This window comes from Ahaetulla prasina, chromosome 2 (genome assembly GCF_028640845.1).
Source record: "Ahaetulla prasina isolate Xishuangbanna chromosome 2, ASM2864084v1, whole genome shotgun sequence".
NCBI lineage: Eukaryota > Metazoa > Chordata > Lepidosauria > Squamata > Colubridae > Ahaetulla > Ahaetulla prasina.
Genome location: NC_080540.1, coordinates 238,944,640 through 238,958,467, shown reverse-complemented (window position 1 = coordinate 238,958,467; position 13,828 = coordinate 238,944,640). Strand labels below are relative to the sequence as shown.

Genomic DNA, 13,828 nt, shown 5'->3' with positions numbered 1-13,828 from the left:
CAGGACTGGACTAGAATTTTAAATTTTAAATTTGGTTTTAATGGGGTTTTACTATTTTATTGTGGTTTTAATATTCGGCCGTATTTAATAAGTTTTTTAAATTGGGGTTTTAACTTGTATTTATATTTATGTTTTACTCGGCTGTAAACCGCCCTGAGTCCCTTGGGAGATAGGGCGGTATAAAAATATGATTAAATAAAGAAATTAATAAATAAATTAATTCAACAAATATAAATTCTACCCTTAAATATTTTCATCAGGCAATCTTGTGGTCCATTAAGTTATTGCTAAATGAAGGGGAATGACATTTTCCCTTGTTAAATTTTGCCATGGTCTTCTGTTGAAAAAAAAATGACATTTCTAGGGTCAGTTCTGAGTTGAGTTTCCAATCTTATCTTGTTTAGGAGGACTGATAAAAGTGAAGGATGAGGAAGGGGCATATCATTACTTTGCGGTCAGCTTTGGGACCTGATGGACTTTTCTTGACATCAAACATTGGAGGCTATTCAGTAATTCTAATGACAAACTCCTTCCAGGTCAGAGAAAGAAAACAGTTTAACACATCTGTAGTCATATTGCCTACTCCTTCTTTTAGGAAGGAGCAGAGGAAGACACATGACAAGAGGGTGAGAAATATTTCTCAGTTGATTTACAGTGGCCCGAACCATTAGATCTTTCACTTAAGGCAAACTTCTGATCTTAAACAAATGGCATGAGGTGTGACATGTCATTCATATTTCTAACATTGCCTCTCTCTGCTGCTGACATAGAACTGAGGTCTGTGTTAGAAATATATCCATTTCAGAAATGGCATTTAAAGAAAGATTACATTTTCTGAAAACGAATAACTATTCTGACACGGCATTTGCTTTGCCTCTTCAATTTTATGATGAAGGGCAAATGCATATCTTAATGTTGAAAAGAGTTCGGTTTTTATATTTCTTAAGATGATAGGTAGCAAAATACAGAAACTGTCTACAGACGTTAAGAAGCAGGGATACATGGACCTAATCAAACTTCCCTCAACAATCGTTAGATTATATTCTGCTTAAACTTTCAGAATCTGTGTCATTGCCGCTCATTGAGATATCCTGATCATTCTCCTTTCAAATGATCAGTGATGGAAAAGGATGATCAACTTTTCTCAATGAGCGGTAATTACACAGATTGTGAAAGTTTAAGCAGACTGTAATCTAAGAATTGTGCATTAATCGTATGCATGTTTATTCATGAACTTATTTTTCTACTTTATATAAATTATACATGCCAACCCTATGAATGCCTTAGATACTTGACCCACAATTTAAAAGGATTCATTCTCAAAATAATGTACATTAGAATATATTAATTCTTTTCTTAAATCCCTGAGGAACTGTCAAACTGTACATCAGGGGTATCAAACTCAATTTCATTGAGGGCTGCATCAGGGTTGTGTTTGACCTTGGGGGGTTGGGGTGGTGGCATCACTCGTGTCGGGCCGCCTATGGTGACCCAAGTGCTCTGCCAGTGAAAAATGGGCTCCTCAGCTCCGTTTTCGGCCGTGACGGCCTCCTGAAGCCCACTGCCAGTGAAAATGGAGCTTTGTTTTTGCTAGCAGAGGGCTGCAGGAGCCCATCACAGCCAAAAATAGGGCCTGGGAGGGCTGTGCATGCCTTTCCTGAGCTCTGTTTTTACTGACAGAGGCACTGTGGACCAATCCTTCGCTGTTTCCAGGGTGGCTCCATGGGCCAGATCTAAGCACCCGGTGGGCTAGATCCAGCCTGCGGGCCTTGAGTTATGATGCTGTACATCGTAACATCTTATTTGAACTCCAAATTACCATCATCTAGCTTCCATAGTGCTCCTCACGAGTTTTCACTCGTGGTCCATAAAATGGAAACTAGAGTGGTCCATGAAATGGAAAAGGCTAGGAATCATTAGACTATATGCCATTTCATTAGTTCATGATTTGGCTGATCAACTGGCAGATGCATGTAGCTAGGGAAATGTGGGCATTCAACTGATCATTATTTCCAAAATGTTGGTGCTTCTAGCACTGTCTCCTAAATACAATAGGCTACTTTATGCATTCCATTGCCATCTGATCCCACTGGAGATTGTTATTCCATTTACTGCATATTTAGTTGCCAATTGAGCATAAAATTCTTCTGGAAAATGAGGAAACCCAGGGGAATATATGCCATATTCATTAACCTTCAACTGTTGCAAGATTTTGTTGTTTTGTTGCAAAGGGCTTACATGATTAGCTCTCTAAAAATGAAATTGTGCCCGTTATCTTATCCGATTCTCAAAAATTCGAAATAAAGTGATTCAATCTTATTTTTATTTCGAAGAGAAGACAGTTGAGGCTAGAATGGTTTATTAAATAAAAGTAAAATAGATTTAAACTTATCACAGCAACCAAAACCTGAGATCCTCAAAGAACTGAACAAATATTTACCTGTATTTACATTACCAAATTACAGAAACAAATGTAAAATATCTGAACTAATGAGATCTGTATCTTTCCTTAAGTATCCAATTTGCCTTCATATAGTAAAAATCTATTGCAAGGTAAAATACATTAAAAATAACTGCTTCCCTTCCCCCAACTGACTGTATCTTTTTACATTTAAGGCATTTAACAATATTAGCTATGTTGGGATGCACCTTTTTATAGCTTGCAGAGTTTTATTTTTCTTAATAATGCCTTTTGTTCATTTTACTGTTGTTGCTTTTTGTAGATGTGTTACAATCTGAATTGTGTTGTAGAAAATATTCACTTATTCACTTATTTACTGAATCTGCACTACTATTAATCGTTTCATAGTTCCCATCACCAATCTCTTTCCACTTATGACTGTATGACTATAACTTGTTGCTGGCAATCCTTATGATTTATATTGATATATTGATCATCAATTGTGTTGTAAATGTTGTACCTTGAGGAACGTATCTTTTCTTTTATGTACACTGAGAGCATATGCACCAAGACAAATTCCTTGTGTGTCCAATCACACTTGGCCAATAAAAATTCTATTCTATTCTATTCTATTCTATTCTATTCACTTATTTTCTTTGAATGAAAGAGACTTGGAAGCACGTAACTGTACACTCTGGGTGAATCAATTCCATGTTTTCTGTCTCTCAATCATTGCTATACTCTGAATGTGAGATGAGATGGCATATAAATTTAATATTTTTTTAAAAAATATGTGTGCTGTTCCCATGGAGTTCTGTATCCATGTATCCATGTATTCATTGGGTCTAACCACCAACTGTTTAGGTGAACTAACCAGAATGGAATCTTTCAATTGGTGACTATTTTAGAAATTTGGGGAACAGACTATGCAACGTAATACAGGTAGTCCTCATCGTACGACCACAATTGAGCCCAACATTTATGTTGCTAAGCGACACATTTATTAAGTGAATTTTTCTTCATTTTAAGACCTTTCTTCCCATGGTTGTTAAATGACTCACTGCAGTTGTTAAGTTAATAACACGGTTGTTAAGTGAATCTGGCTTTCCCACTGACTTTGTCAGAAATTCACAAAAAGTAATCACATGCAACAGTCATAAATAGGAACCAGTTGCCAAACCTCCTAATTTAGATCATGTGATCACAGGGATGCTGCAACAGTCATATGGAAAATTGTCATAAGTTTTTTTTTCAGTACAAACCATTGTAAGTTGAGGGTTACCTGTAGATGCATCAAGTATAATTCATCGGACAGAACTCTACTATGGGAAAGTTGTTCCTATTGAAATGATGCCCAGAGTCTCAGTCCCAGTTTTCCCAAGTTAAATTGAGGATACATTGAATTTTAAAGCTACTGAAATACAGAGGGTGAACTAAGTCTGTATCTGTTTCTTAAATGGCAGTTTGGTTTTTTCAATCACAAGTAAAATGAAGCCTTTGAGCATTTCCATACCTGTAGCTACACACAACACAAACATGCTCTGCTGTTTTCCCATGACATGTGTTAAATTTTAACCCTACACTTTCTCTTGGAGTTCAAGATAGTTTATATGGGAAACCTACGAGGTAGTTCTTGAGTGGTGGTTGGCTGAAAGTCATCCAGTAAGCTTCCATAGCTGAGGGACAACTTGAACTTCAGTCTCTCCAGGGCTAATCCCTCCTTGTCTGCATACCTTCTTAAACTCTTCTTTAGCTGTTTCTCCCTTATTCTGGCATGGTCCAAGGGAAATCTCAAGATGTCAGAGACTCAGTGATCTGAAATAGAAACAAAAGAGGCAGGACAATAAATTTTATATCCATTTTTCGATTGTAGCGCAGGATCAGTTCAATTTCTGGTGTGTTTTTCTTAAGTGCAGAAAAATTGTGAGTTCATAATTTATATTTTATGCAACTCCTTTTAAAAGACAAGCCACATGTGTTTTTAAAACACTTCGTATTTATTAAAAAACCGGATGGCTAAATAATCAAGTTTTGAGCCATCCTTTACTTTGATAAAAAGCATGTCACCATTTTCAGAACTATGACCAAACGATGGGCATGTTTTATTATCACATCTGGAGTAAATTTCTGGAGTAACTTTCTGAATCTCTATGATAACCAGTGGCAAAGAGTCTTTTACAAGGACATAGAAAATGATGTTTCTATGTTCTCTCTGTTGCATAGTAAGCTTCACCTGCCTGTAGACCAGTGGTTCCCAACCTTTTCTTGTTTGAGGCACAACCTTTTCTTGTTTGAGGCACCCTTGGAAAGCCTTTCAAAAGTTCCCGGCACCCTTATAAGGAAATAGATATTTAAAATCTCCGTAGCTCAAAAGTTCCCGGCACCCTCAAAAGATCTCACGGCACCCCTTAGTGCCGCGGCACACTGGTTGGGAACCACTGCTGTAGACTATTCCACAATTTAAAAGTGCTGAGAGCCCCTGTCCTCCTTTGTACTTGACCTTCCTCTCCTGCTCTTAAAAATTCAATGTAAGCAAGAATGAAACATTGGCACAGGCAGTGGTCCATTATTCTTCTTCTTTTTTATACTGTAAAATAGGGCAATTTATCAGTACCAACCTACTAGTTGAAGACCAATGCTAGAAGACTCCTTGGGAAGGAGAAACTCAACCTCCTGCTGTGTGGGTGAAAGATTGCTCCTCCCCCAGCAAGATGTGTTTATGGAGGGGAGGGGTAGGAACTAACCCACTTTAGAATCTAACTACAGAAGAGCTTCTAGATTTAGAAGGCATGTGCCGCTGAAGGAAATGAGAAACAGCTAAAAAAAAAGGTTCTTCTCCTTATATTAGTCCATCTAATCACGGGGAAACAGCCTTTTTTGGGGTGAGCAGTCTGGACCACACTTCCTTGGAAACAGCATTAGAACTGAAGTGGGCTTGAAGGAGAAAAACATCTTAAGAAAATGTATTGGAGGCAAAATACCAGGTAAGTTTGCATTATTATACCTTTATAATCGAGTTGTATTCAGTCATGCATCTTCTATTCTTTATATAGACAAAGGCAAAATTGTAATCCGTGTAGAAGCAAGAGATATAACATATTGCGCATTTTGGCTCTAGTGAGAGTAAAATATAATTTCCAGAGCTATTGTCTTTTTATAATACAGTGCTTTGCTTTGGTAACAGGAGTACAAATGTGACTTTGAAGCAATTATCTCAGTAACAAAGAAAAGAATAGAACTATTTAGCTGGGCTCTTATAACTATGTATAATAATGTTTCATGCTGTAGTGGCATATCCATACCCTAGGATTGTGCTGCTCTTAGAAAGAAGTCTCAGACAATTCAATTTGGCTTTACTCTACTTTGTCCTAAGCATAGAATAGAATAGAATAGAATAGAATAGAATAGAATAGAATAGAATAGAATAGAATAGAATAGAATAGAATTTTATTGGCCAAGTGTGATTGGACACACAAGGAATATTTAGCATCAGATTGCTTTGTCTGTAATTAAATCTGCTTTCCTAAATATAATTATCCAGTAGTAAAATTCAATGAATTTTAATAGTACTAGTTTTTGGGGTGGACTGAATGCCCTTTTCTCACAAGTACTTTCTTCATGTTGAACTAATGTCTGTGCATTCTTTGTCTCTCCAGGTTTATTTTAACAATCGCTCTGGTTTTGCAGAATATTAATTTTGGAGAAAGTGAGTAGTTTTCCCATTATTTGGTTCCAATTTTGCTTTCTGTAAAATGGTCTTAGGTTCTTCATTCTTTGCATCCCACCAGGCCTTAAAAAAGATGATACTCCTGACCCTGAAGGAAAAGTGGATGACATTATTCAAAAGCATAGTGCAAAAGAGAGAGCCACCACATTAAAAGTCTTCAGTGTTATGAATCACAGCTCCGAGTATAAAAAGCAGATCCACTCGAGACCAATTGTACCTTTCACTGGGCTAACAGAGAGTAAGTTACTTTCTTTATGCTTACGTGCTTCCTAAATCTTGATATCTGAATTTATTATAGCAACAAATTTCTCCAATCTATTGCCCATAACACCACTGATATAGTTAATATTAACAGGAATTTAGCAGAGAGGCCTGGGTTCAAATCCTTGTTCTGCCATGAAATATATTAGCCAATCCTATCCATAGTCATTTTGTAATTCTAGACATGAGATCTTTAGAGCAAGCATTCAGTTTTACTTTTGCCCACCTCTGAGGAATGTGGTAAGGGTAAAATTTTACAATAAAAATGCAATAAATACACATCACAAATGGACATACAGTATGTCCATTGGAAAATCTGTTTCTCCAAAATAATTTCTTATCTGCCCAGGACAATAGACAAGGTAGAATGAGATTTTTTAAAATTGTTTTTTATTCAATTTATGCATTGTCTTTTTGGTCAGTAGAATTTCTGCAAAGTTCAACTGCAATCCGGTGTAGCCTGGCTTTACACTGCATGGGGGGGCTGGCCAAAATGTTATGAAACCTTTGTAAATAATATTACTAAGGTTTGTGCTATAAGCTACAATCCTTATATACACTCAGTTATATTCTACTGAGCCACATGGCACCAGAAAAATTGGCAAAAATGTTTAAAGATAAATCAGCTAAATGTTGGAAATGCCATCAGACACTGGGATCCTATTACCATATGTAGTGGACATGTCCAGAAATGAGAAACTATTGGGTAAAAATTCGAACATGGTTAGAGGAAATGATACAACAACATATTGATTTAAAACCTGAACTGTTCCTATTGGATATCTTACCAGAGAAATATAATAAAGAAAATATATATTTGATTATACATGTAATAACTGTAGTGAGGATAGTGTTTGCACAGAATTGGAAAGCAGGAAAAAATTCCTATAGAGGAAGAAGTAATTAAGAAAATATTGGAATGGGCAGAAATAGATTAACATTGGCAATTAAGGGAAAGGAAGACAGGATAGGGGGGCAATTCTATCAATGGATGGAGATGAGATATAATAAAAATTAATATAAATGGAAGAAATTTGGGGAAATGTTGTAATAATTAAATTAAAATGTAAAAGTAGCAAAAAAAGGATGGTAAAGGAGGAATATGATGACCCAAAAATATGTACTCAGATGACACACTGAACAATTAATGGTGTATTGTTTGTTTAAACATAAAAATAAAAAACTTTTTTAAAAAATTATATTCTACCGAGCCAGCGGTGTATTTTTTTAAAAATAAATACCCAGAAGCTGCTCTATGGGCAGTTAATCCTCTATGTGTTTAGAGACCCTAAGACTTTTGGATGTTTAGGATTATAATTCTTATGTTTCTTCACTTGGAAATCTAATGTGGGTGACAAATTATTGTACTTTTCCGGCACCATTTCTGTAATGAGCTGTGACAAAAAGTAAGATCCAGTTGCTTACTTCTTGGGAAATGTTGATCTCTCCGTTTATCTAGGACTGACCTTAAAAAAAATATTCATCAGCTCTACAGTTCCATGTGCAATAAGTCTTTCTGCCAAGCAAATTAGGAGATAGGCAGATTGCAGCATAATGTTTTTATTATAGTTAAACATGAATCGATATAGAATAGATATATATGTATATATATACGTATGTATGAATGGTTTTATTTGAACGCACAGTTTAGCTAAAATAAAATGATAAATCTTTGCACATTGAGCAAAAGATAATGTTTATTTTCTTTCCATGGGTAAATATCAATACTGCTATTTTCAAAAGCGAGTACTTTTATTATTGCCTTCTGCTGGAGTGAAATTTGCAGTTTGACATGAAGCTTCTGCAGTAGAACAAGTCATGGGGTGATGTTTGGCCATGCAGTAATCTCTAGCAGTTTGCTTTTAATCCTTATCTAAACAATCTGGGCTTAGCTGAACAAACAGCCTTAACAGGCAGCTAATTTTATGGTCCCCTTAAGGCCAATAGAACCAGGCCTTTGGCAGCTAGGAAGACTTGGCAAAAGCAAGTGAAAAAGAAGGTTCAAAGAAGTCTGTTTCTTTTGTCAACTATGGGCTATTCATTTTTCAGGTCGGACCCTTAACCGGCACTGTTGTAAAAATGGAGGAACTTGTATTCTGGGCAGCTTCTGTGCATGCCCCCAATACTTTGTTGGCAGATACTGCGAGCATGATGAACGGAAAAGGTAAAGAAGGTATACTTAAATTTTGGGGTGATTGTGGCTTGTCAATGAAACTTGGAAATAAGGTTGCATCTTCTGATTTGTCATTGGCAGCAACTGTGGCCGGTTGGTGCATGGAGAATGGATATGGAAGAGTTGCCAGCTCTGTCGATGTGCTTATGGTGTTCTTAAGTGTTTATCTGAACAAAGACAAAATTGTGGTAAGAAGATACATCACTGGGAGGAAATATGCCTGTAGTTAATGCAAAAATAAAAAAGAAAAGAAAAGAAATCAAGAGTCCTATATCTGAAACATGAACACATTTATAAAGTATAAATTATTCTGCAGTGAAATTTAGGTTATTTAATTGTCAGCCTTTAAGATGTCGGTAGTTTTGTATTTCTCGTTGCAAAAGACTAAAGGAGAAGCTATACATGAATTCTTATGGGCTACTCTTCAATTGTTGAATTTGTCTCACTGAGTTAAAATCCAAATATGATTTCTGTAAGCTTGTTGAGGTAGCGCTTTTGTTCTATATATCCACTTTATATGAAACATTTTCTAAAATGTCACAGCATTTGTCTATATATCAATGGGGTGTTTTTTCTTCTCAGAGGGTTTAGTGTAGCCACACCTTCTAGATCAAGTTTACACAAGAAAGGGCCTTCTCAGATGTTGTAAACAGTAATTCATAGTTGATGGCCTAGGACTGAATTTTTAGAGCCATCCCTCCCTAAGTCACTACCCGCTCTACATGAATACAGGCAGTCCTTGACTGACAACTACAAGTAAGCCTAAAATTTATGTTGCTAAGTGAGACATTTGTTAAGTGAGTTTTATCCCATTTTATGACCTTTCTTGCCACAGTTGTTAAGTGAATCAAAGTGGTTATTAAGTCAGTTACGTGTTTCTTAAGTGAATCTGGTTTACCCATTGACTTTGCTTGTCAGAAGGTCACAAAAGGTGATCGCATGAACCCCAGGACACTGCAACCGTCATAAATATGAGTCAGTTGCCAACTATCTGAATTTTGATTATGTGACCATAGGGATGCTGTGACGGTCATAAATGTGAAAAATGGCCACAAGTCACTTTTTTTCAGTGATGTAACTGAACAGTCACTAAATGAACTGTTGTAAGTCGAGGACTATCTGTATTTGAGAGAAGCAATTATCATAATGATCCCTTCAGGTCTTGAGTACTCATTGTTTTTTAAAGGTAGTTATACAGTATATCTCCCAAATTCAAATACCTTATTGTCTTTTCACTATACATTGGGCAATTCAGTTTGAAAAGGATCTACTCATACCTACCTTCTATTTATATGCAAAAAGTGCACTATTTTTTTTTTTACTGTGCATTCCCAAACCTGGGTAGAGGTAGGGGAAGAGTATTTTTTTTAATACCCTCAAGTCAGTTTTGGTAACTTCCTGGAAAAATCCCTGCAGTTTATTTGGCAAGATTCCAGAAGTAGTTTGCCATTACCTGCTTCCTATGCTGAGAGAGTTTGTCTGCAAAAAGCCCTTAAGAATATTCTTTTTCTATATAACTGAGGTGATGTTTCTAGATATTCCTTGCAATTGTTCATTTAAAAACCATCCACTTCCCCCCTCCCCTATCTACATTTACAAACATCACAAGCAAACATTCATCAGATGAAGCAGACTTCTTGCAAGAGAACTTGTTAATTTTTCTGTCTCTGCTGCAGCTGTTGTGGCACAGAAACCTTGGAGAGAGAGGACACACTTTACATAAGAATTTGTCTCATACCACATTTATCCTATTGCTACTTTAAATAAATGAGATCAATAAAGGAGAATATTTGTAGCTCAGGAATGAAATCAAGGGTCCTTGGTGCTCTCTGAGCTTGTTTTCTTGTAGAATATCATTATCCAAGCTAGGTAACATCAGTGCACTCATAAATGGGATCATTTAATTTTGTATTAGCAGTCATACAGTCAGTTCAGGCAGTTATTAGGTCAAGCAGTACACCTTTTTTGTGTGCCTTTAAGTCAATGTTCACTCCTGGCAACTCTCTTGACCAGTCCTTGAAGTTTCTTGGCAAGGTTTTTGGGAAATGGTTTGCTATTGCCTCCTTCCAAGAGCTGAGAGAGAGAAAGATTTGTCCAAGGTTATCTAATTAGCTTCATGCCTAACGCAGGACCAGAACCAACTTTCTTTCCAACTTGATAACTTCACCACCACACCAAACTGGCTGTCTCAAATCACCTTATGCGAAACAAAATCTGTTGGAATGTCTAGTCAACAATATGTTATCATTGTTAAACAAAAGTTAAAAAAAATACTATCATGATGTAACATTTTTGTAAGCCATTTATCTAGCACCAATTTTCTTAATCTAAATCTTGCTTCTGGTAATCAAGTTAGGAATGTGCGTGATTGCTGGTGAGTTCCAGTACAATATTTGATGGAATCTTGTCAACAAATTATAAGTGTTAATCTCATTTTGCTTTCTGTTTTCCTTACCTGGGACAGAAGGGCCAAGAAGTACAATCCTCTTTATTGGCAATGCTTCTTAACTAGTGATTTGTATTTACTTTTGATTGGGATGTGATTAATGCAGATAGGTTACCAATAATTGGTTTCAAAGGCTCCTATGGGTCCCATTTGCACCTCTCCTCTGAGAATTCAACAGCCATTGACTTCTATCCTGTCTTATTTAGTATTTTACTTAAATACTTCCAGAAGAGCTTAGCGGAAATTACTAAGTATTGTTGAAAGAATTTGCATGCAGATTTCCTTAACTAGCCCTTCCCCCTTTTTTTCCTCAGCTTTAAATAAAGAAGATGAATTCATCTATTTAACTTCAAATTGTCCAAGATTACAGCAAACAATATGCTTTCTTATTCTTCTACTAGGCTGCTTTTTCACTTGGTTCAGCACAAAGGTTTTCTATCAACTTTGAAGTTCTCACTTATTTGGACTGGAAATCCTGCAGATGGATCTGCAGATTGCGAGAAGGCTAGAAACAAAGACTCTTGTTGCATTTCTACTATTTATTTACCTGTTTAACAGGAATGCTTTAGCATATTTACTTTTCATAAAATTCCAGTTAACATTTCTATGGTGAAATCACCCTTAATTGCCTCATTCCAATAGTGTTTGCTAGATAATATCAAGGAGGAAAAAAATGCAAATGTTTTGCTATTAAGGATTTGTATAAGACCTAATTCAGCCTTGCCATTTCTGCTGCCCCTCCAAAAGTTGAATTTCGGCTCCCATATTAAAAACTGCAGTCCAAGATATTTCAAGAGCATCACACTGAGAATGCTTCTGTGCCTAGTTGTAAACAAATCTGCATCAATGAAAAGTAAAACCAAAATCTTTAAGTGAGCTCAATTCCTAGTCACCTGAGAGATATACTCCTTTTTTTGTGTGGCGCTATGAAAATAATTTCTAATTGCCAAGTTGATATTTTCCCCCCAACTTCCCATACTAGCCTCTCTACTCCCCTGAAGGTTTCTTGTATTCTCCCATCCAATTATTAACCAAAAACACCAGTGGTGTTTCACATATTAGCTCCACGTTAAACCAAAGGTTAAGTTATTGTTAATCAAAACTAGTATACATTAATGTTGCACAATTACTACTTCTGTTTGAATCAGATTTAAGCAGTATAAAACTTTTATCTGTTGTAATATTGATTCTTCCAGTGGAAGAAAACTTAGGTATTATATGACATTAAAATATTTTCAAATAGTTTGTCTGTCTAGCTCTCTTTATGAGTGTATATTCAAACTGTAAATGCAACAATTTATTAGCGGTTCCTCTTTTTCAACTTTATAATGTTTCTTACAAGAAGACTATTCTATCAGTTACATTACATCACTATTACATTGTTAGGAATGTGTAAATTGGTCTGTTTTTGATTCAGGTAACTTTTATATGTGTTCATTGATACATCAGCTATATTTTCTGCTTTAATATATAATATTAAAGACAAGAAGCTATTTATTTCTGTTCAAAATATCTGAACGGAAGTGTACATTTAATATAATTTACACATTTATATTAATATAAATTACTCATTTCTAATTGCTTTCTCTAAGCATGAATTTTAAATGAAATGTGTTTTAATGCATCTTTGGAGTCAAGAATTGGTATATTTGGCAAATATAAAGGCTTGTAAATCAAGATTAATATATTGTGATCTATTAGGTTTACATCAGAATTCATAAAAGGCAAATGTTTCAGTTCTCTCTAGCTGAGGTAAAATCTCATATTCTGGAAGTTCGTTTCAATCCATTCTATTCCAAACCACCATATGGATTGTCATGTTCACACAACATGTTTGACTATGTTTGGTTTTCTTGTCTACATGCTAAAAGCAAACCAGAGGATCAACTTGTGGACCATGAAGCCTGAATAACTTATTGGAACTTTAACTGCCTCTTGCAAGACTGATTTCTAGAGGCCTGTAAAAATGAGGTCTTAACAAATATATTTTCTAAAGGTGAAAAAAAGAAGAAATGACAGTCTCCTACCTGTTTTTGTAAAAAAAAAAAAAAAAAAGTCCTAATTGATTCGAGGGTACCAGAGATCACATGTTGCCAGCACAGGAGAAGAGCTATTAACTTTGGGTTGGTGAAAATATGGAAATTACATGTAACAATCCAGTTGACTGCATGGATTTCTTCTTGTGTCAGAAATCTTTAGTGTAAGTTAATTTGATAGTTATTTGATACATGGTTCCATTCAATTATAGTCTTAGCCTCTATTACATAATGAGAAATGTCAAAGTTAACAGATCAATGTGTCATACATTCAGTTCCTCATGCATGTCTTTTTAAAAAAATAATGCCTCCAAGTTGAAAAATTGGAACAATATTATACTTGCTTTGTTTCCATGGCCCTGTAATGCTCCTTACATGCACCTGATTCTTCTTGGAACTGTAACACTACACACACCCCAAACACCCCAAAAAAAATGTTTTGCAACTGTATTCATCAAATTTGCAGTGATTTTGGTACATTTGGATAAACATGAATAGGCCAGTGCAATCTTCAATAAGCACTGTGTATTAAACATGCCTACATAACTGGAGTAACCAAGTTCAGGTTGGGTTTTTTTTAAAGATGCCATCCTACTCTGGTCCAAGAAGCCTAGATTTGATTTAAAAAGTAGAAAACTTGACTTGCAGGGAAGGGCGATAAAGAAAAAAAAGGATTGCTGATTTTTCAGAAAGATTTTCACAAAACTTCCCATATGGATACAGTTATGCAGAATGTATCTGCCCGGAAAGAAGTCTTGAGTGATTTTACTGCATATGAGATAAT

The 13,828-nt window shown here is 35.7% G+C and overlaps 1 protein-coding gene across 1 annotated transcript; it reads left to right on the top strand.

The window, feature by feature from the left end:
* The first annotated feature begins 5,362 nt into the window (after positions 1 to 5,362).
* On the top strand, positions 5,363 to 11,456 carry LOC131190716 (cryptic protein-like). Its single transcript, XM_058168071.1, has 6 exons — positions 5,363 to 5,385; positions 6,058 to 6,107; positions 6,190 to 6,366; positions 8,439 to 8,553; positions 8,644 to 8,750; positions 11,323 to 11,456. Exons 1-6 carry the CDS (start codon positions 5,363 to 5,365, stop codon positions 11,454 to 11,456), a joined length of 606 nt encoding a protein of 201 aa, XP_058024054.1.
* The last annotated feature ends 2,372 nt before the right edge of the window (positions 11,457 to 13,828 follow it).